Source organism: Suricata suricatta, chromosome 3, assembly GCF_006229205.1.
Source record: "Suricata suricatta isolate VVHF042 chromosome 3, meerkat_22Aug2017_6uvM2_HiC, whole genome shotgun sequence".
In the NCBI taxonomy this organism is placed as follows: domain Eukaryota; kingdom Metazoa; phylum Chordata; class Mammalia; order Carnivora; family Herpestidae; genus Suricata; species Suricata suricatta.
The window spans coordinates 63,617,680-63,640,899 of NC_043702.1; the positions used below are offsets into that span (position 1 = coordinate 63,617,680).

Below are 23,220 nucleotides of genomic sequence, written 5' to 3' on the forward strand. Positions count from 1 at the left end.
GTGCTGATGTAAGCTCTGATTATAAAAGGACTGTGGTCCATTAAAACCTGAGCTGATATCTGGTAAGAGCCGGCTTTGTGCAGATGGTGTCACAGGTAACCGGTGCCCCACTTCAGACTTGGTGGATATCTGGGCAGGAAAGTAAAAATCCTGCCCCTGCCCTGGTGAGTTCTGTTTCCACAGAGTTCTGTCTCTATATCCTGGCTACTTAGTGAAAACTTCTGTAGGTGTTCAAGTGGGTGTGTTGGAGGGGCTTCTTGCCAAGCAATCTGTAGCCTTCCAGAAACAATTTTGTTTCACGAACTCATGAAGTCGTACCTTGGTGGTCCCACATTTAAGTTTACGTTGGTATCGTTAGAGATGAAAGGAAAAGTCATAATACCTTTCTTTGGGTAGCCATTTCCAGAAAGTTAGTCGGTTAGAATCATAGCCTTCAATTTTGACGTTTCGTCTTTCTTGTTGTGTAGTTGATCCACATTCAGATTCAGTTCAGGGTTTGTATTGAATTGATATTTGTGACCTAGGCACGCATGTAATAGATTTAGTGGTTAGAGTTATTACAGACAGACTCTCTTTTTAAGGGAGCTGCCATGCATCAGTGTTAAACTATGTAAGTAATGGTAATTGTACTACCTTTCATTGACCTATGAGAGCAGCCAGGAATGTTTACATATTTTAGAATTGGATTAGGGAGTTGGGTCATTTGAGTACTAATCCTGGATTTGCCCATAATAATTTCAGAATCATTACTAATTTCTTCAAGTCCTATTGTTAAAATAAATTTGCATATTTAGCCTTAATATCTTGAGAATGACATAAACTATACAACTATAGTATGCATTCCAGTGGTCATTAACCACATGTGGCTGTTTGAGCTCTGGAATGTATCTAGTTTGAGAACCCACATTTTAAATTAACTTTAATTCTAATTAATTTTATTTTATTTATTTTTATTTATTTATTTTTTAAATGTTTTATTTATTCCTGAGAGAGAGAGACAGCATGAGCAGGGGAGGGTCAGAAAGAGAGGGAAACACAGAATCTGAAGGAGTCTCCAGGCTCTGAGCTAGCTGTCAGCACAGAGCTCTATAGGAGCTCGAATCCACAAACTGTGAGACTGTGACCTGATGCCTAACTGACTGAGCCACCCAGGTGCCCCTCTAATTACTTTTAAATTTAAAACTGAATCTTGATTCAATTATTAGAAAAGTAATGTTTGGAACAATGAATATATGAATCTACTGTTTTCGTATATAAATTTTCAGGAATCAAAGTATATATCAGGTGTTTTTGAATAAAATTTAGCATTATAACTGAGATGTACTTTGTATAAAATACACATCAGATTTTTAAAATTTAATAAGAAAAAAGTATCTCAATTTTCATGTCAGTTGTGCATTGGAATGATAACATGGATAAATTAGGTTAAATAAAATACATTAATAAAATCAATTATACTTGTTTTTTTACTTTCTTGATGTGGCTACTAGGAAATTTCAAATTACGTAGGTGACTTATATTTTATTTCTGTTAGACAGTGGTGCTATAGAGAGAACTATATTCTGTGCTTTGTTAATCATCTGACCTATTATGAACACTTGATCTTGAATTGAATTTTTATTTAATGTCTTTTTTCCCTCCTAGATAAAGAAGCCATTCTGGAATCAGATGCCAAAGTGAAGGAGCAGCGTAAAGGAGCAGGGCCGAAAGCTTTGTACCACGCAGGCTTATTTTTATGGCATATTGGTCGTCATGATAAGGCGAGAGAATATATTGACAGAATGATCAAAATGTCAAATGGCAGTAAAGAGGTAGCTCATCATCTTATTTTGAAATAGATGCAATAGAGGAAGCTTATATATTCAGTGGTAGTCTTTGTTCTACTCGATTCTCAATTTATAAAAAACAGCTTTATTTTAATATTTTATTATTTTGTAAAATTGCGGTTGTCTAAGATTGGTTTTTTTAGGCTGTTAATTAACCCTTGAAAAGATCCCTCTCTGGTTCTTTCCCTTCCTTCCTTCCTTCTCTCTGTCCTTCTCTCTGACTCTCCGTATTGAACTGCTCTAGATACGAGACACTTGTTTGCACTGCTAATAATACAAAGATCAGGAACACATAACTTTACTTACACGGATGGGTCAGTCTAGTAGTGTCATAGAGCACATACCCAGCTAGTACCGTGAGAACATTCATAAATGGTATGAGAGACGTGAGGTTTAAAGTATTCAGGAAAACAGTAATTAACAGTTCTTGCTCACTTACGTTGTGCTAGGCACTATTTTAAGTACTTAAGGAGAAATCGCATCTATAAATGTTAGGAGAATGAGGAAGAGTTTCATGAAGGAGGTAGCATTTGAGATAAAACCTGAAAGATGGGTACAGCTTCCACATGCAAAGATGACAGAAAAAGGAAGCAAATACCCCCAAGGTGGGAAATAATAAATGGAAATGAGAAAAACAAGGAGACATGTTGGTTCTGTGTACAGTAAGAAGCTCACTTTTGACGGAAACACTGGGCATATAGGTAAAGACAATGGAAGAAAAGCTTAAGACAAGTAGGTTGGGACACCTTGAAGGGCCTTGACAGCTTGCTACAAGTATTTCTATGTAGTTTAACAGGCATGAAGAGGTCATTGAGGTTTTTAATTGTGGCATTGGTATTATTAGAGTGAAAACTCTGAAGACTATTTTAAGTATGGTTTATAGGATGAACTGGCCTGAGGAGAAACTAGAATGCTGCCCCAAAATGGTAGTCAATACTTCCAACAAAAGGTTTTGAGGGCCTAAACTAAAATATTATACCAAGATATAAGCGCTAAATATGCAAATTTTTAACAACAGGATTTGAAAAAATTATCAATGACTCTAAAATTATTAGGGGCAAGATTTTGAGGTGTTAGATATTAAGGATGTCTCTCTGAGGTCTTAAGTCTGGAAAGTTCAGATTTCAGTTAACATGAACAGAGAATTTGTTGGGATGAGAAGGTAATCTTGGAGTGGGTAATGCATTGGGTTCCAGACATACTATATTTCCACATCTGGTAGAACAGTGAGACCGAGAAGGTAGATGAGCTCTTAGGAAAAGAAAGGTTTAGAAAGAGGTACTAAACTAGAAATAAAGGTTGAGAATCATCCACACAGAAATAATAGTTGAAATAATTCAAATAGAGACATTGATCTAGTGACTAGAAATAGCATTTAGTATTCATATCTTTCTTTTCAGGTGAAATACGGGAAAGTAAATATAATCTTAAGGATTTATAAGTTTACAAATTAATCTAGAAAATTTTTTTTAAAGATTTTATTTTTAAGTAATCTCTACACCCAAAGTGTGGTTCGAACACAACCCCAAGATCAAGAGTCACATGCTTTTCCAACCAAACCAGCCAGGTGCCCCTAGAAATTTTTTGATACAAAAACAGATTTCACAACTTTTGATTTTGAAAAGAAAAGTAACCTGTAGCCATCTTCTTTCTAATTCTGTAAACCTTATAACCCAATGAATTACTAACAATCCTGAAAGGAAGCATCTGTGACTTTTCAGTCTTTAATTTCTGAGGCCATTTATCCTTTCATTTGAAATTCATTGGACTAATCACAGAGATTAAGGTAATTGCCAGCTTATCTTAACTTTTAATATATATAAGGCAAGACACTTATGTTTTTTCATCTTAGTTCACTCGGTCTGCCCAAAAAAGAGGTAACAAATTCTTGTTTATGTATTGAATTACATGTTTAACAATTTTTGATAATAATTTACTAGCAAAGTCCCAGATAAGACTACTGGTTATTTAGTATTAATGGAATATTTGACAAGTTTGTCAATATTGGACACATCATAATCTTAAAATACTTAACAGTCCCCAAAACTCTAGGCTGGAAACGATTTGAACCAGTTTTATTGAACACTGTTTCATTGTTAATAACATTTTTTGACACAGTGATTGTTGTTACTAATTACAAAAAAGGACATTAGTTTTACCTCTTCAATCAACATTTCTTTTGTTTCCAATAAAATGTATGATTAGAATTTTTTCATTCTGCAGGGACAGGTTTTGAAAGCATGGCTTGATATCACAAGAGGAAAAGAACCTTATACTAAAAAAGCACTAAGATCTTTTGAAGAGGGATTACAAGATGGAAATGATATTTTTGCCCTGATGGGTAAGGTGAGTTGGAGTTAGGGTAAATAAATCATATTTTAAAATTTAGTCATAATATATGTATTTGAAACCCAACATAACTAAGTAGCTCAAAAAAGATAATAATTGTCATGTTACTTTAGGCCTCTATGAGGGACTTGCATTTTATTTGTATAGGACAATGAACTACAAACTAGAGAAATGTTTTTCCTTACCAAATTCCTGAATCCTGACTGGTTTTCATTGTTTTGGTGGTGGCGGTCATTGTTCCGGTGGTTCCTATTTTGCTTATTTACCAAACATTTATAGTTTGTCTAATATGTGCAAGGCATCACTGTAGATTCTAGGGAGACCCTGAGCAAAATAAAACCTCTTGCTTTTATTGAGCTTTTACTCTCTTGCTGGAGACAGACAGTAAACAAAATAAGTAATTAAATTACATAGTGTATTGGAAGGTGATAAGTGCAATGGAAAAATAAGTAAATCAGATAAAGGGAGAGAAGGATAGCTGGCGTATGAACCTATAGTTTTAGATGATGTGGTCAGAGAAATGACATTTGAGCAAAGATCTAGAGGAGGTGAGAATTACAGCTCTGTGGCAGCTGGGAGGAAGCATTACAAATAGAGGAGGTAAGTTGAGGGGCGCCTGGGTGGCTCAGTCAGTTGAGCATTTGACTTTGGCTCAATTCATGATCTCACAGTTCAGGGTTTGAGCCTGGTATCGGGTTCTGTGCTGACAGCTCAGAGCCTGGAGCCTGTTTCGGATTCTGTGTCTCCCTCTTGTTCTGCCCCTTCCCTGCTTGTGCTCTGTCTCTCTCTGTCTCAAAAATAAATTAAATTAAAATAGAAGAGATAAGTTGAGATCCATTAAGGCATGTTTAGGGCATTGCTGGGAGGCCAGGAGATGAAAGTAGAATGAGCTAAGTGGAGGGTAGAAGTGGAGGCTGGAAAGGGGTTGGTGGACATGGAGGAGGGCACTTGTGGGGAAGAGCACTGGGTGTTGTATGGAAACCAACTTGACAATAAACTATTTTTAAAAAAATGGAGGCTAGAGGAAAAGATGATGAGTGTGAAGAGAGGTGGGTATGAGAGCGATGAGGAGAGCCATGGCTGATTGTGTAAAGCCTTTGGCTTTTACTTTGAACCATATAGGTGGGCAGCCAATGATACGAGAAACAACATGACCAGACTTACATTGTGAGGGATGAGTCATTAGAAATCATGGGTGGGTAGAAATATATAGTTTGGGTCCTTCTATTCCGTTGATGCTTTCTGAATGTCTTAAAATATTTGAAATTTTTCATTCAGCAAAAGGAAATTACATTTTCTGTTAGGAAAACAGCCCGTTAGATAAGCAGTAATTTGCGGGGTGTGAAAAAGAAGAGAGGATTATTAGTGTCTTGGCTGTAGTTAATATCCCCTCATGGCTCTTGTCAGTTTCTGTGGCTAGTGAGCTTGTTTCCAGTTATGTAGCTCTGCTACAGCTAGTATTCATGCTGACTGCACTCAAGTTTTACTTAATGACAGTCTTAGAAGAATTGAGCGTTTATCAACCTATTGAAAGTTTTTCTTGATCATTTCAACTCCACCCTGTTCTTAAAGAAAAGCTGTTTGAAGGGCATCAGGGTAGCTCAGTTGGTTAAACATCTGACTCTTGATTTCAGTTAAGGTCATGATCTGACGGTACTGAGATGGAGCCCCTTGTTGTGCTCTGTGCTGGGCATGCAGCCTGTTTGAGATTCTCTCTTCGTCTACCCCTTCCCTGCTTGCACTCATGCTCTCTCGCTTGCTCTCTCAAAAAACAAACAAACAAAAAAATACTAGTTGATAATCTGCTACGGTCTAGGGCTATTTCAGGTGTTAATATAAACAGTTTAGGAGAGATTTACCTTTTTCCTCCAGTGCTTAAGATTTGTTAAATTCTTTTTTTGCTACAACCCATTCCAATTATGTTTTTTTTTTCAGTTAATTCAATAGAGGATGTTTGCATTAGCCTAATTCCAACTAGGAATGATATGAACCAAATACACAGCAAATTTAGTTTCATTTGATATGTTATGTGGCATCATGTGGGAGGTGATGGTCTAAGGAAGTAATAGATGTGGTTCTTTAATGTGATTTTTTTTATATTACTCTCTATTTAGGCAGATTCCATGGGTATACATAATTTGAAAATATTCTCTGCATTAATCTTCATTATTGTCAGCTATTCAGAAATTTTAATAATTTATTTTGACATAGTAGCATGTTCAGATGGTTCTCAGACTTGAATTATATGGAAATCATATGGGGCTATAGATGAGAATATAATCTCAAACCGATTTCAGGATTTAATTGTAATTCTACTGTACCCCTGTTGAGACTGGATACTCATTTTGAACTGAGATATCCTAGGACTAAATTTATTCTTAAAGAAGAGCCAGTAACAAATTTTTAAAAATCTGATATGTGATAAATATGCCTAATGTCTGCTCTTAAAGTGCTAATTCTATAGCTTTATTTTTTCTGTGAAAGTAATACATGGATACTGTACGGAATGCAGTTAATATCAGAACTAAGAATAGATATCACCATTGAAGATAACCAGTTAAACTATTATATTACAAATGACATCTCTTTATGTCATTAAACATAGATCTATAAATCTACATAATGACTTAAAAATTTTTTTTTCATGTTTACTTACTTTTAAGAGACAGAGACAGAGCATGAGTGAGGGAGGAGCAGAGAGGGAGGGAGACACAGACTGAAGCAGGCTCCAGGCTCTGAGCGGTCAGCACAGAGCCTGATGCAGGGCTCCAACTCACGAACTGCGAGATCATGACCTGAGCCAAAGTCAGCTGTTTAACCTACTGAGCCACCCAAGTACCCCTACATAATGACTTTTAATGGCCACCTAAAATTTGATTAAATAGCTATGCTATAGTTTAATCCTGAATGGACATTTTAGATTATTTTTTTCTACTATATCTACTATATATTTTTTCCTGTGGTCTTATTCAATTATTTCATTAAGATACATTCCAGAAGTGAAAATGTTAACATAGAGGGAGTTGTTTGAACTTTAATTTGCTTATTTCTTAAAGTCTTATCTTCTTTAACATGAAAGTTACTTATTTGTTGTTTCTTATTTTTTTAGGTTTGTTTATTTATTTTGAGAGAATGCATGTGAGCAGGGGAAGGGGAGAGAGAGAGGGAGCGAGAGGATCCCAAACAGCTGCTCTGCTGTCAGCGCAGAGCCTGATGTGGGGCTCAGTCTCACAATCGTGATATCATGACTTAAGCCAATATGAAGTCAGATGCCTAACCAATAAGCCACCCAGGTGCCCCAATTCACTTTTTTTTAAGATTTTATTTTTACGTAATCTCTACAGCTGGTGTCTGACTTGAACTTACAACACTGAGATCAAGAGTCGCATGTTCTATGGACTGAGCCAGCCAGGTGTCCCGGCCCGAAAGTAGTTGTTTTTAAAAAAGATACAAAATCTCTTCATCTTATTTTATTTATTAAAAAAAAATTTTTTTTAATGTTTATTCATTTTTGAGAGAGATAGGGAGAGAGACAGAGCATGAGCAGGGGAGGGGCTGAGAGAGAGGGACACACACAATCTGAAGCAGACTCCAGGCTCTGAGCTGTCAGCACAGAGCCCGCCACTGGGCTCCAACACATGAACCTTGAGACCATGACCTAAAGGGAAGTCAGACACCCAACTGACTGAGCCACCCAGGGGCCCCTGGAATCTCTTCATCTTAGATGCTATTTGCAAATATCTTGGAAATATTTTATTCTAAAAGATAATTTTTCTGTTCTAGTTATTTAAAAGTAGATTTTATAACACAGCCAATTACATACAGTATGTTTATTGATCTGCGATATTTTAAAATTTTTGTTTTGTTAAAAACTTATTTTGGATTACTCATTATAAAAGTGATAACTGAATAGAAAACAAAACAAAGAAACAAATAAAAACATAGAAAATGTTAAATGCTAGTATCCTACCTCTTCAGGATAACTGTTGTGAGAACCTCTGTATATATGATCACACTTTTGATACCACTTTTTTTCCTCCTGTTAGGCACAATGCCTTGAGATGCGCCAGAATTATTCAGGTGCTCTGGACACTGTGAACCAGATAATAGTGAACTTTCCGAGTTTCCTTCCTGCTTTTATAAAGAAAATGAAACTACAACTTGCCTTACAGGATTGGGACCAGACTATTGAAACAGCACAGAGGTTAAGTAAAAAAGGATAATACAAGAACCTTTGGATCTGGTTATAATTTCAAGAAAAAAACATCTGTATTCTTTTATCATAAGACTTTTTATTTTTATTTAAGTTTTGTTTACTTATTTTGAGAAAAGGAGAGAGAGAGCATGAGCAGGGGAGGGGCAGAGAGAGAGGGAGAAAAGATTCACACTGTCAGCAGAGCCTGACTTGGGGCTCGATCCCATGAACTGCAAGATCATGACCTGAGCCAAAATCAAGAATCAGAGTCTTAACCAGCTGAGCGTCCCAGGTACCCCTATCATAAGATTTTTACATTTTGACTCTTTTTAAACAACATAGAATTGAAAGAGAACTTAACATTGAACTTTTTAACAACTGAATTTATTGACTTATATAAATATTGGAATAGCTGTTCTAAGACAGATACTCTTTTATGCAAAAATCTCTGCCCTTGTGAAACTTTTATTCAAATGAGAGGAACCGTGTAATAAGCAGAACAAGTAAAAGATTACATAGTATGTCAGAAAGTTTTAAGTGCTGTGGAAAACACATAAAGCTGGAGAGTGAAATAAGGAGTGGGAGGAATGATTCCATTTCATGAGATGGACCAAGACGGCCTCACTGAACAGATGACTCCTGAGCAGGGAGAGCAAGCCATCCAGACATCTGGGAGAAGACGTTGCAGACAGTAGGAAAAGCAAGTGCGAAGACCTTGGGGTAGGAGTGTGTGTCATATTTTTAAGGAGAAGGAAGCAGGGTAAAATGAGTAGACAGTGAAGTCAGAGCAGAAGGGTAGGAGAGAGCAGGGGAGCCAAGATATAAATGGTCTTGTTGGTCATCTTGAGGATTTGGAGTTTTCTTCTGGAATGTGAATTCATCGGAGGATTCCCTCTCTCCTTCCTCCCCTCCCTCCTTTTCCTTCTTTCTCCCTCCCACTTCTCCCACCTCTTTTTCTTGATGTTTAAGATAAAGAAACCCGTGTTTTATCCTGTAGGTTTTCCATAAGAGTTTTATTGATTGCATGCCATATGCTGTTGTTTATCCTCTGAGTCTCCTGTAAATTGGTAGTGGATATAGAGGCTTGCTTAGATTTACAGCTGATTTTTTTTCTTTTTGCAATTACTTCATAAGTGGTGATGTGTACTGCTATCAAAGGGACAGAATCCCCTGCTGTCTTTTTGTGGAATATCAGAAATCTGTGCTCAATACCTGGATGCTTTAGGATTACAATATGGTTATCTCATTCTTCATTTCTTAGCTGGAGCACTATGAAAACACCAAACTTAATCTACTGGTTGGTTATTCAGTGGTATAGTTCGTATAAGAAACGTTGGATAACATTAAGTAAAATGTTCTTCTGCAGGTTAATGCTTCAAGATAATCAAAATGTGGAAGCGCTCAGAATCCTGGCTCTGTACTATTTGTGTAGGGTAGGGGACATAGAGAAGGTAAGTCACATTGTACTATTTAAGTTTCCTATATTAAAAAATATATAGTTACACACACATATGCACATATATAAGAGTCTTCAAGAGCTCTTTTAGAATGTGTTACTTGGTAGTTTTTACTTGATTCATAGAAATACACTTCAACAAAGAGATGAGCTTCTTAAATCAACTAGTAAAGCAAAAATATTATATAGTTAAAATACCTTAAAAATTCCTTAAATCATTAATTATAGTATATGTGCTTTTCCACATAAGACTCCAATACAGTATTATACATGATTAATGAAACTGGTGGTGCTAGGAATGGAAGAAAATAATACAAAATATAATTCACAGTATTTTTACAATTTAACTGTGTTTACATTATTTAAATGGGCTTAGAATGAAATCCCGTTGGACCTTATGATAAGATACATGTTTCTCTAGTAATGAGCACATTGATTCTATACTGGATTATGGAATGCCAAAATCCAGTCTGAAGTAAGTAGTAGTATAAAATAGTATTATAACAAGTAGTAGAATTGAATTGTGTTTAGTCTGGTTAAATTGGTTAATGTGATAGCAACTAATAAGTTTTTCAGTAAATACCAGAAAAATTTTAGTAGGGGTACTTCTTGAGTAAATTTTCCTGGCATTGAAGTTACTTACAATAGTGTCTTAGTGCTTTTTCTAATCTAAAGAATATTTTAAGTATAAACCAGACTATATAAGTAATTCGAAGTCTGATCTCACATAATAGTAATGTTTATATTTATGTTTTCATATCTCATGTGTGTCATGAGTAAATTATTGGAAAGGAAACTTGGCATATATAGTTAATTGAATATTATGGGTATCTTTGCCCAAAGATTTCCATTCAATAACAAATATTTTAAGAACACATTTTAAAACTCAATTCTTTATTCATAATTCTTGAGCCTTTTTAAAAGAATTTCTGGGGTCCCTAGGTGGCTCAGTCGGTTAAGCATATGACTTTGGCTCAGGTCATGAACTTGCGGTTGGGGAGTTTGAGCCCCACGTCGGCTCTGTGCTGACGACTTGGAACCTGGAGCCTGCTTTGGATTGTGTGTCACTGTCTCTCTCTTTCAGCCCCCCTCCCCCATGCTGTGTCTCTCTCAAGAATAAACATCAAAAAAAAAAAAAACTTTTAATACATTTTGCAACATAGATGATTTCACTGGAGCCAAGAGGAAATTTGCAAAAGCAAAAACTTTTTAAAATATTAATTGTAATATGTATTCATGTGTATGTCATGTATTCTTTTTTCATTGTTTATTTTAAAATTATACTGGTTACTTTTGTTTTAGGCTGCTGCCACGCTGGAAAACTTAGAAAACGCACTGGATGCCACAGAGCCACAAAATGCTCGACTTTTTTATAAGATCACAGTGGCCTTCAGCAGAACTGTAAGAGCCCTTGCTATGTGCCGGAGCTCTGTATCCGTAGCTGGGAATATAAAATAAGTTACAAAGATTGAGGCACTAAAGAGCATAAGCCTAGAATGAAATACCCTACGTGTATAAATATTTGATACATTCCTGAGAAAATCAGTTCAGAGGAGATACACGATTTCTAACCAACCGTAAGAAGGCATCATAGATGCTTCATGGAAGTAGGCTTTGTTGGGCCTGGAAGGATAGGGAAGTGGTGAATTCCAAAGTAAATGGGAAATCCTGTATTTTAATCAGAGCATAGGATTTATGATTAGAGTTATTCTTTGTTTTGTTTTTTAAAACTACAGTTGACCCCTCACCCACCTGAGTTTGAACAGCATGAGTCCTCTTAATGAGATGTTTTCACTCAATACAGTACTGTATGTTAAATGTAGTTTCCTTATTGTTGTGATCTTTTAAGCAAGATTTTCTTTTCTCCAGCTTACTTTATTCAAAAATACAGTATATAATGTACAAAATATGTGTTAATAAACTATGTTATCTATAAGGTGTGCTCAGTAGTAGGATATTTGCAGCTTTTCAACTGTGCAGTGAGGGTACGGGCCAGCACCCTACCCCCACGTTATTCAAGGGTCAGTTGTGTTTGAAAAAAAGTTTTAACTTGGGTATGAGACAATTTTGGTGGGGGAAATGGTTGGGATCTTTTTTTTTAATAATAGTAAATAAATGTTTTTTATTACAACTTCCAATAAGAGGAAGATAATCAGGAATGGAATAGAAAAATACAGCAGAATCAATAAATCAATACAAGGAATGAGAGTAGTGAAACGTTAATTAAACCAGGAAAAAAATAAGGAAAGCAGTACACATAAGTAGATGAAATAATAAGAAATTGAAAGAAAAAAAATCAAGGATATCAATTGTTAAATCACATGAAGAAACTGAGCTCTTTTGTTAAAAAAACAGATTGTCAGATTGTGTGAAATTTAGAGAGGAAGAAAAACCCCTGCTATTACAAAAGTTTGAGTTAAGATATTTACCTTTTTTTAAATTTACTTTATTGACACCTAATTTATTTTGATTAGTTTTTAATTAAGCTTATAAACGTTCAAGCTGTTTAGTATTTTACTCTTAAAGGTTGTTGTGGTAGGGACACCTGGGTGGCTCTGTCAGTTGAGTGTCCCGGCTCTTGACTTCACCTTGGTCATGACCTCAGAGTCATGAGTTGGACCCCACATCTGGCTCGGTGCTGGCAGCACAGAGGCTGCTTGGGATTCTCTCTCCCTCTCTCCACCCATCTCATGCTTGCGATCTCTCTCTCTCTCTCACATAAATAAACTTTTTTAAGTTATTATGTAAGAGCATTATATACCTATTTTAGTAGAGCAGCCATTTCTTGAACTATTTTTGAAGCTTTTGTAACAAAGATTCTAATGCATGAACTTTTTTTTTTTTAGGTTTATTTAGTTTTGAGAGAGAGAGAGTGTATGCATGAGTGTGTGCTGGCACGATCAGTGGCTGGGCAGAAAGAGGGAGAGAAAATCCCAAGCAGGTTCTGTCCTGTCAGTGTGGAGCCCAATGCAGGGCTCAGTTCCACAAACTGGGAGATCCTGACTTGAGCCAAAATCAAGAGACGCCTAACCAACTGAGTCACCCAGCTGTGCCCAAATGCATGGTCTTTTAAAATATTTGCCTTGAAACCATGAGAGACTCTTAAATATAGAGAACAAACTGAAGGTTAATGGGGGAGGGGAGGCTAGAGGGGAGAGGAAAATGGGTGATGGGCACTGAGGAGGGCGCTTGTTGGGATGAGCACTGGGTGTTGTATGTGAGCGATGACCATGGGGATCTACTCCCGAGGCCAAGAGCGCACTATGTACACTGTGAGTTAGCCAACTTGACAATAAATTATATTTTAAAAATACATATACTACCTTTTTCCCATTAAAAAAATAATTTGGGAGAAAATACAAAGAAAAAAGTAAAAATACTAATGACCTCACCACTAAAACCTTAACAGTTTAACATTAAAGTGTTTATCCTTTCTATGCACATATACACAATTTTTAATAAAATGAGATGATATAATAAAATAATGAAATATTTGCCCTGGTGGTATACCTTCTCCTTAGGGAGAAAGCAAATCATTGTCCTAGGTTTTGATTCGATAAATATATGTATATTATGTATACCTTAAAGTAATAATTTCCTTGTCTAATTTGTAAAACAGTCATGAGACAGTTTGAAAACAGTCCTAAAAAATACATTTATGCAGCATCATTAGAGTATCCTTTCCAAGAAGCTATTGTTTAAAAGTACTGCTCATTAGGATTCTAAGTTCTGATTGGATATAAACTCTTTCTTGCTGCACTGTCCAGGTAGTAAATAGAGAAGTTTTATTTTTCTTTGGTTACTAAATCTTTTTGTTTTCATTCTGTTTCTATGAAGTACAAATAATTTGTATTTTTAGAGAAAAGTAGCCCTCCCACCTGAGTTGAAGTGTTTGACTTCTAATCTAAATTTTTTTTTCTTTTTAGTGTGGACGAAGTCAACTCATTCTTCAAAAAATTCAGATATTACTAGAAAAAGCTTTTGGTTTAACACCTAAGCAATCAGAATTTGCTACAGAACTTGGATACCAAATGATTTTACAAGGAAAAGTGAAAGAGGCATTGAATTGGTATAATACTGCCATGAAGCTAGATGAAACTAGTGTCCCTGCACTAATTGGTATGACAACTGTTTCTATAAATGTTCCTCAGATACATACACATAATAATTCTTTTAATACCTGCTATTAAAAAAGAAATAATGTATGTTGTCGATTTCTGAAATCAGACTCCTCCACTATCCACAATAGAAAAAACATTAATCTTTAAAAATAAACTTTGTATTTGTTAAAATTTTTTTAATGTTTATTTATTTATTTTTGTTTGAGGGGAGAGAGAGAAAGAAATTGCAAGCAGACTCTGCGCTGTCAGTGTGGAGCCTGATGCGGGGCTCAAACTCAAACTGTGAGATCATGACCTGAGCCGAAACTAATCAAATGCTTAACCAAATGAGCCACCTAGGCCTCCCCTTTTCAATTTTACTTTGCTTTAGACAGAGAGAGAGAGCATGAACTGGGGAGAGGGACAGAGGGGGAGAGAGAGAATCACAAGCAGGCTCCATGCTCAGCACAAGACCCAACCCAGGGCTCGATCCCATGACCCTGGGATCATGAGCTGAAATCGAGTCAGACACTTAACGACTGAGCCATCCAGGTGCCTCTGAAGTTTTCATTTCTTAAATAATATCTTGCGAGAATAAATTTTTACGAGGTAGGTCCCATAAATTCTGAATTCCTTAATGACTGATTTTATATAGGTACTAAGCTGCCCATTTTATTTCCTTTTATTCTTTTTTCTTCTTTTTTAAATCTGATGTAGTACTTATTACTTTATTAATTATAATTATATATAATTAACATATATATTAATATATATTTAATATATTATGGGGAAAACCTATTTTATTAATGTTTGTATTAGCTTGAGCTGTACATGCCTGAGTGGATGTGGACTTTGACTGTTTGTCACCTGTTTGGCTTTAGGAGTTATTCGATGTCAGTTACTAGAAGGGCAGTTACAGGATGCAGATCAACAGCTCGAATTCCTTAGTGAAATTCAGCAGTCTATTGGAAAATCTGCGGTACAGTATTTTATTTTATCAGATGGTATAGATCTTAACTACTGTTTTAAAATATGAAATTTTAAACGTAATAGTAATGGCTTTAAAGAACTAATATGTGCTAATTTTAATACATGATTGCATTTACTAACTTACATCCATGCAGAATTTGACATTAAGTAATCTTGTAGAAGAGTCTAAAAGTTTGTCCAAGATAATACTTATATTCAAGTAAATATTGCACATAAATAGCACTTCATATGTCTTGGAAATCTAAGTAGAAATAAATGGCTTTACAACTGAATGGGAGAATTAATAACAACTGCTTAATTTCTAGGAATTAGCTTATTTACATGCAGTTCTTGCTATGAAGAAAAATAAGCGACAAGAAGAAGTTGTTAATATGTTAAATGATGTTCTGGACATTCATTTTTCACATTTAGAAGATTTACCACTTGGCATACAATATTTTGAGAACTTAAATCCTGATTTCTTACTAGAAATTATTACAGAATATCTGAATTTCTGCCCAATGCAGGTAAGTAATTCTGGGACTTTTTCAGTGAAAATATTTACATCACTTACACAATGTTTTATGAACTGTGATAATAAATCACTTTTCACAGATTATATCCACATCTTAACAATGGTAGTATTCGTATCTATATTAGTTGAAATAGTTTTTAAATCAGGATATTTATACCAGTTACTGCTATCAAATAATAAATGTATTGGTCTATAAATATTCACTTGTAGTTAATAGAATGTTAAAATCTTCAGGAGAAATATTAGAACTCGTTTAATTCAGACATGCATGTAATATTTGAATCTTCTCCATAGCATCTTCATTAAAGGCCCATCCAACCTCTGGGTGCACTCAAAAATGCAGTTCTTACTGTATAACTATGACTGTTAGATTGTATTTCCTATGTGTTAAAAAAGGGGCGCCTGGGTGGCTCAGTCAGTTAAGTGTCCGACTTTGGCTCAGGTCATGATCTCAGGTTCATGGGATCGAGCCCTATGTCAGGCTCTGTGCTGAATGCTTGCTCAGAGCCTGGAGCCTGCTTCAGATTCTGTGTCTCCTCCTCTTTCTGCCCCTCCCCACTCATGCTGTGTCTCATTGTATCTCTCAAAAATAAATAAATGTGTAAAAAAATATTTTTTTTTAAATTCACCCATGTTCTGGTCATCCTCTTGCTCTCTGAAGTGACCCAAGGTAAGTCCAGTTACTTAGCCAAAGCAAGGGTTTTTCTTCATGCGTAAAACAGACCTTCAGGTTTTAGAAGTTACTTCTCATGTATCCCTAACCAAGTCCAGGTTTTTAGCCATTTATTTTTACGCTAGAACCCTGCTCATGGGCCTAAGGAAAGTCTTTCTTCCATTAGTAAGCTCTCTTTAAGATCACTCTTCCAGATTTGGGTTTGACCTTGGCAGATCCTCTTTCTCCCTAATTCTAGATGTTCTTCTGGCTTCTTTTGTGAATCATATTATATTATTGACCCCTATTGAATTAATAGTTAACTGAAGTCCTTTGATCTGTTATTGAGTGTAACATAGGCCCAAACTGTAGACTCTACATTATCCCTATGGACCTTTATCTCCTCAAACTCATCTCATAATTCCAGATTCCCCATATTCTTTTAGATACTTATTGTCACCTGTTTTATGCAGATCTTTATTGTCATCCATCATCTGCCTTATCTAGCTCTTAGTAGAACTGAAGACAGAACCTTTTATTGTACTATCAGAGTTCTTTCCAAACTGATGCGGATCCGTTAGTCAGCACTCTCATTACTACAGCAAGCAGATGACTTAATGCTATATTCAGCTCATGATTCAACACAGGAATACCGTAACAGGGAGTATCAAATGTTTCATTGCTAAAAGCACAGTTCTTAGCATTCTCCCTGATTTACAGCTTCCATAATTGTGTTAATGAGGATAATGGCCTTTCTTTAGGGAAGCCATGCTACTTTTTTTGATCACTATGTCCTTTTCCAAAGTTGCATAACTGTATTTTTTTTTTTCATTAACCCTCCAGGGAGCACCTGGTGGCTCCGTGAGTTAAGCATCTGGCTCTTGGTTTCAGCTCAGTTCATGATCTCACAGTTCCTGGGATCCAGCCCCATGTCAGGCTCTGTGCCGACGGTGCAGAGCCTGCTTAGGATTCTGTCTCTTCCTGCTCTCTGTGCCGCTTCCCCTCCCCCAAGCTTGTCCTCTCATGCTCTATCTACAAACAAATAAATAAACTTTAAAATAATAGTAATTTAACCCTTCTGGAATAGGGTTGATCCAAGTCTTCCCTGTCATGATGTGTTTTCAGTTGCTTAGACTTAGAATGCATTTTTGCAGTAATCAGAATTCCCTCAATGAATGCTTGTAGAGTACCCAGGAGTCTGCTTGGAGCTGGGAAAGTGGTCATGGAAGAATGAACTACAGCCTTTGTCCAAGTCAATTACATGGTGTATTAGAAAATCTCAGAAGAACTAGGCTGGGCGAGGTGATAATTTCAGATACGGTGATTTTGTTAGGCCTCATTAAGATGGCAAAAGTTGAACAAAAACTTGGTGTTCATGTGGAGATACGGTATAGAATGTCTCAGGTACAGGGAACAGTTGTGCAGTGGCCCGAAGGCCACAAGGAGACTAATGTGACAGGGATGGAGTGAGGAACAGGTCACAGCAGAGAAAGCAGACCACACAGGACCTTCGAGGTGTTGCCCCTTCCCTGGCATCGATTCTGAGTACAGTGGGGGCCATCAGGGGCCATCATCTGACTCAGTAATTTAGAAAGGATTTCGGTGGCAGCTGTGCTAAGAATTAACCATAGGGGAAGCAAGAAATAATGTGTTAAGTGCAATTGTGTCTCTAGTCCACAACATTACGTGTTCCCCCAGTATAACCTTTGTCAGCATGGTAGTGCCAATTAACATTCATAATGCTGTTTTCATGGGGAAATGTTAGAAAGGCAGACTTGCCTCTCCAGTTCTGTTCTTTGCCCCTTTTATATTTTGTTTTTAATCAAACAGATGTTGTCTTAAAGATTGTCCACATACAGTTCACTCTGAAAGTGTTTACAGTAAAAATGATGGTGGTCCATAAATCTTAACAGGTGGCAAAGATTCTTTATATCACCTGTACTTTCACTATTTTCAGTTACACTGAAAAAATAGATACTCCTGAAGAATTTACTCTGTTCATTACTATGTGAAAGAGTGTAAAATTCTGATCTTAAAGGCACATAAAGACCTGAACCTTATAAAAGAAGCAAAACAAAACATGAAACTACTTTGGAATTTTATAAGATAATATAAGATGCTAAATTTTATTACATGGATTATAAGCGTTATAGAAATTTAAAGAAGTTGATGTATTCTAGGCACCAGTGGTCATATTTTGAAATACTTTTTGAGTGCACATTTTTTCATGCATAGTTTTCTTTTCAGTAATAACATCTCATTGTAGGAGTGATTGTCACTCAGTCATATACTCTAGTTAACAAAATATATGTGTGGAGGGGCGCCTGGGTGACTCAGTCAGTTAAGAGTCAGACTCTCAACTTTGGCTCAGGTCATGATCTCACTGTTCGTGAGTTTGAGCCCCTTTGGGGCTCTGCACTGACAGTGTGGAGCCTGCTTGGGATTCTCTCTCTCCCTCCCTGCCTCTCCCCCACTTGCTCTCTCTCTCTCTCTCAAAATAAATAAAAATAAACAAGAGTATATATGTGTGGCATATAGGGGAACGATGGGGAAGATTATTTTTCAAATTAAGGAAGCAGCGTTAGTAGGTCAAAGGAGGGAGAGTGAATGTTTGGTATTTAAACTAATACCACATTTGTTACTTGTGAGCGGGTAAGCCTTGGATAAAGATTAGTTAGGTAGAGAGACATTAAAACAATAAAAAGATGCTCTAGTACTACTTTAGTTCCCATATTCACTATGTATTAATAAAAAGAGAAAACTTTTGAAAGCCTTTAACATGCCAGGCAGGAAAGTAGAGAGTGTGAAGGCGTGAGGTATTTGGTGTAATACACATGTGTGTGTTCTACCTTGTGGCTTCCAGGAGACTGATCTTACAGTCCTCGAAGGGGTAATGCAAGTAAATCATAGTCAGATCTGGAATTAGAACTACATTGCCTTGACTCTCATTTCCAGCAAGAAATTCTGCCTCTCAGTTATATTTCCTTTGAATATGTTTCTTTGACAGTTTTTGAACAAATACGCCCTTTCATGTTATCAAATCAGTAACTATAATAATGTAATAACTGTTCTGCTAAATAAAAGCCATTCCTTACATGGTCTGTTCACAGATCCCTGGGGGATAAAGTAGTATTAGTCATGTTATAGTAAAGCTATAGTAAAGATATTATTGAATAAGAGAAATTTTGGGAAAATACATAGTTTTGCTAGTTACACTAAAATTTATGTGTTCACTTTTAGCCAAAGACTAATATAAACTTACAAAATGATGTGCTCATTTGTTTTGTTTAGCCTGCAAGTCCTGGTCAGCCTCTTTCTCCACTCCTCAGACGTTGCGCCTCAGTCCTGGAGACCATAGTCCGAACTGTGCCAGGTCTACTGCAAGCCGTCTTCCTAATAGCAAAAGTGAAATATTTATCAGGTAGAATATAACTTAAAAACTTAAATTAACATTTTTATTCTGATGTTGATAAAAACCAGGGTAAATTAAATACTCCACATATTTGGAGAATAGTCACATAACACGCATTTTGTGCACAAATAATTTTAATCCAAAATAGAATTGCATAAAATTCTTTTGTATTTAATTCTTTATAAACCACTGTAAACTTCTGTTATTCCAGTGAATTGCTGGGAAAAAGCAGTTGTGACACTTAACAAAAAAACTCCATCAGATGGTACTTAGATGGCCGTTAATCCGTAGTTGACTCATTGGTACAGCCAGATGCAAAGTTTGCCAGGTTTCAGGCCTTTATGAAATGTGTTGATTAATTCCTGCTTAGTTTCTGTGATTGTGTATAGCTAAAAAAAAAAATAACCCAAGGTATATAACATTAGTTTTTTAGGACACAAGCAGGTGTGTGACTATGCACATAATAGACCATCCTTTGGTGCTTATATTTATGTACCTTTGCTAGGTGAATTGCTACACAAAGTAAATTAAGTTTGTAAAACTATAAAGAAACCAATTTAAAGGTATTACCATAAACTATTATTTCTTGTATGTAATGGAGAGAGCAGATTGACTTAACTAATTTTTCAGACCTCAGTTTTATCTGTTAAAAAAAGAACTAGGTGATCTCAAAAGCTCGCATCTCTAAAATACTCTAGATGTAAGAAGTGGCTCTGTGAGGTCTTCCTCTGATTAAGTGCTAGTAGTGAGCCACGCGACCTTTCTATTTGCCTCTCAGTTGAAACAGTATTATCTACTAGGTGATTAAACTGGGACTGAGTTCAGTGATTAATTTATTGAACACTTGTTATCTATTTTGAAAATTGATATAAATCAGTCTCAGTATAGTAATACTTACTTGCCAGAGTCTCTAGAAGTGAAAGTCTCATAGATTGACACCATTTTTAAATCATTTGAAGTAGGACTACATTGCCTTGACTCTCATTTCCAGCAAGAAATTCTTCCTCTCAGTTATCTTTCCTTTGAATATGTTTCTTTGACAGTTCCATCATTCCTGTTGCTTTAATTTTGATCATGTCTTCCATCCAAGACCATTTTCTTAGATGGACAGAGGATGTGTGTCCAAATCGTTGACAATTTCAGTTGGCGTTTAAAGGCATATTAAATCAATAGCTCATATCTCTGAATGTCTGAAATATATCCTTATGCTTTTTTTGTTTTATGTACAATGATAAAATTTCTAGCCAAGAATAATTAGAAGGCTCTATCTTCTTTGTTAATGTAAGGGACAGTACAGATTCTAGCTATTTAAATGTCTATGTTTTGCAAAACTTACTGTAATGAAATTGTAAGTAAAAAGTGTTTTGATCAGGAAAATAAATAAAGGCACATTTATAGTCCTTGTAGTAATAACAGTGATGGACCCCGATCCATTCACAGCTTCTCCCTGCCTTGCTCCTCATAACTGGCCTGACGTACAGGTATATTCTTTGATGAAAACTAGAAGGAGGCTAGCTACCTGGTGCAGGTAGAGGTGACACTGCCTTATAAATAGAACTGGAACTCTCCACAAACCCCTCATGACCCTCTTCTCTCTCACATCTCTGTCTCTTAACCATTTGAATTACAGTGCTTTGGTTCTCTCATTAGGTGACACTGAAGCAGCTCATAATAACCTGCAGCATTGCCTGGAGCACAGTCCTTCTTATGCAGACGCGCATCTCCTGATGGCTCAGGTCTATTTGTCTCAGGAAAAATTCAAATTGTGTTCTCAGGCACTTGAACTTTGTCTGAGCTATAATTTTAAGGTAAGTATTCCAAACTCAGGTGGCATAGGACACATCACCCTCCTTGAACCTTTATTAGATGTTTATGTATTCAGCTATTTTGTATTTTTGCCTATATGTTTTGCTAAGAAATATTTGTAATGGAAACAAGTTTGGATTCACAAGCAGTGGGAGAAAACATGGAGGCAGCTGTGGTGTAATTAAAAAGCTGTATGGACTTGGCCACAGAAGACCTGGGGGTCAGTGTCTGGTTTTCCCTCTTATCTCTCTTTGAACCTGTTTTCTTCTCTATAAAACTCATATATAATAACACCCTACAGTTATAGTGAGCATTAAGTGCAATAATGGATGTATATAAAAATAATTGTAAGCTATAGAGTATTATGCCTAATATTTTTTGTGTCGGAACTTTATTTTACTGCTTTCTTCTTTCCTAGATTGTGGCTTTAATAACATCTTTTTAGGAGCGCCTGGGTGGCTCACTTGGTTAAGTGACCTACTTTGGCTCAGGTCATGATCTCACAGTTCGTGGGTTCAAGCCCTGCATCAGGCTCTGTGCTGACAGCTCAGAGCCTGGAGCATGCTTCCAATTCTGTGTGTCCCTCTCTCTCTCCCCCTCCCATGCTCATGATCTGTCTCTGTCTCTCAAAATAAATAAATGTTAAAATAATAATAATAATAATAACATCTTTTTAGAGTCATCATCAAGGAACGCCTAGTCATTTTGAAGGTTCATATATGATTTGAGGATATAAACACACTAGATTTCTATCCAAGAAATTCTGTGTTACACCCCATATCCCTAAGCGTTAGGGAAAATCATAGGTTCATGACTACCTGGAATTATGGAGGAGCTCCTCAGACTTTTGCTTTGGTTCACAGGGTCTTGAACCCTATAATGTGAGGACCCTTCAGTGGATTGGATAATTCAAGATTTGCAGAAGGCAGTGCCTGCTTCTTATGTCACCAGTTCTCAAGACTGGTGGTACGTTATGACTCCAGTGCCAGTACCCCATCGCAAGAAATTGGAATCTCAGGGAGAAGAATAGAAGCATGAGTAAATTTTCACAAAGCCCATCAGAAATGATGCCTAGCGAAGGCTCAGAGCTGCAGCCTCAAGGAGGACTGTAGGCATCCTAGGCATTAGATGGCTGCCACCTTACCTCATTCTGGATCACCTCCTTCCCTCGACTCCTCCTTCATTCATTTTGTCCTTCTCTTATTTTTTCTGTAAATACTTTGGATAGTCAAAATAAAGACAGAAGCTTCATTGCTACAGGTTTCAGAGTAGATCAATAGCTAAAACCAAGTTTGACTAAAATGTTCTGAAATTTTTAATCATAAAATTAAAAAAGAAAAGGAAAAAACTGTGTTTCTAGAAATCTAATGACTTTATATCAGTACTAGAAGTCCCAGATAAATGCCCTTCCTGAAAACTAAATTTCTTAGAATATATTCACTAGCCTTGGGGCACCTGGGTGACTCAAGTCAGTTGAGCTTCTGACCTCGGCTCAGGTGATGATCTCATAGTTGGTGGGTTTGAGCCATGTGTCAGGCTGTGGCTGACACAGAGCCTGGACCCTGCTTCAGATTCTAGGTCTCCCTCTCTCTGCCCCTCCCCCACTCGTGCTCTTTTCCTCTCCCTCACTCTCTCTTAAAAATAAACTTTAAAAAAATTTTTAAGAAGAATATATTTGCTAGCCTTTTTAAAAAGTATTTTCTATCATGGTAAAAGCCTTTAATCACCTTGTTTGTCATCGAGGAGGATGCTAGATAGTGGCAGGCTCCCTGAATCTGATATCACACAGTAAATGATCAGAAAGTTAATAAGAGGGCAGATATAAACCTCACGTATATAATCATAGGCTGCCTGTCCTCAGAGATTCTGTTATTTTGATGTTTGGTAGGTTGTAAATTATGTGTTGATGTTGTATGTAAA

The 23,220-nt window shown here is 36.4% G+C and overlaps 1 protein-coding gene and 1 long non-coding RNA gene across 3 annotated transcripts in view; one reads left to right on the forward strand and one right to left on the reverse strand.

Moving 5' to 3' along the window:
* The window catches only part of LOC115287758, a 27,861-nt gene extending 5,352 nt beyond the window's left edge, over positions 1-22,509 (reverse strand). The window contains exons 1-2 of the long non-coding RNA XR_003906631.1: positions 22,445-22,509; positions 19,345-19,475 (exon numbers count right to left, since the gene is read on the reverse strand). This is a non-coding gene — a long non-coding RNA (uncharacterized LOC115287758). The remainder of the gene's footprint in view (positions 1-19,344; positions 19,476-22,444) is intronic.
* Positions 1-23,220, forward strand: part of TTC21B (tetratricopeptide repeat domain 21B) — a 78,572-nt gene that overhangs the window by 5,906 nt on the left and 49,446 nt on the right. The window contains exons 4-13 of one of the 2 annotated variants that reach the window (XM_029934457.1): positions 1,645-1,811; positions 4,050-4,172; positions 8,222-8,379; positions 9,737-9,821; positions 11,129-11,227; positions 13,753-13,945; positions 14,808-14,905; positions 15,222-15,422; positions 19,374-19,503; positions 21,145-21,302. In XM_029934457.1, coding sequence (XP_029790317.1) covers positions 1,645-1,811; positions 4,050-4,172; positions 8,222-8,379; positions 9,737-9,821; positions 11,129-11,227; positions 13,753-13,945; positions 14,808-14,905; positions 15,222-15,422; positions 19,374-19,503; positions 21,145-21,302 — 1,412 coding nt within the window. Of the gene's footprint in view, positions 1-1,644; positions 1,812-4,049; positions 4,173-8,221; positions 8,380-8,674; positions 9,091-9,736; positions 9,822-11,128; positions 11,228-13,752; positions 13,946-14,807; positions 14,906-15,221; positions 15,423-19,373; positions 19,504-21,144; positions 21,303-23,220 lie in introns of those variants that run through there. The other variant, XM_029934458.1, reaches the window with a different exon arrangement.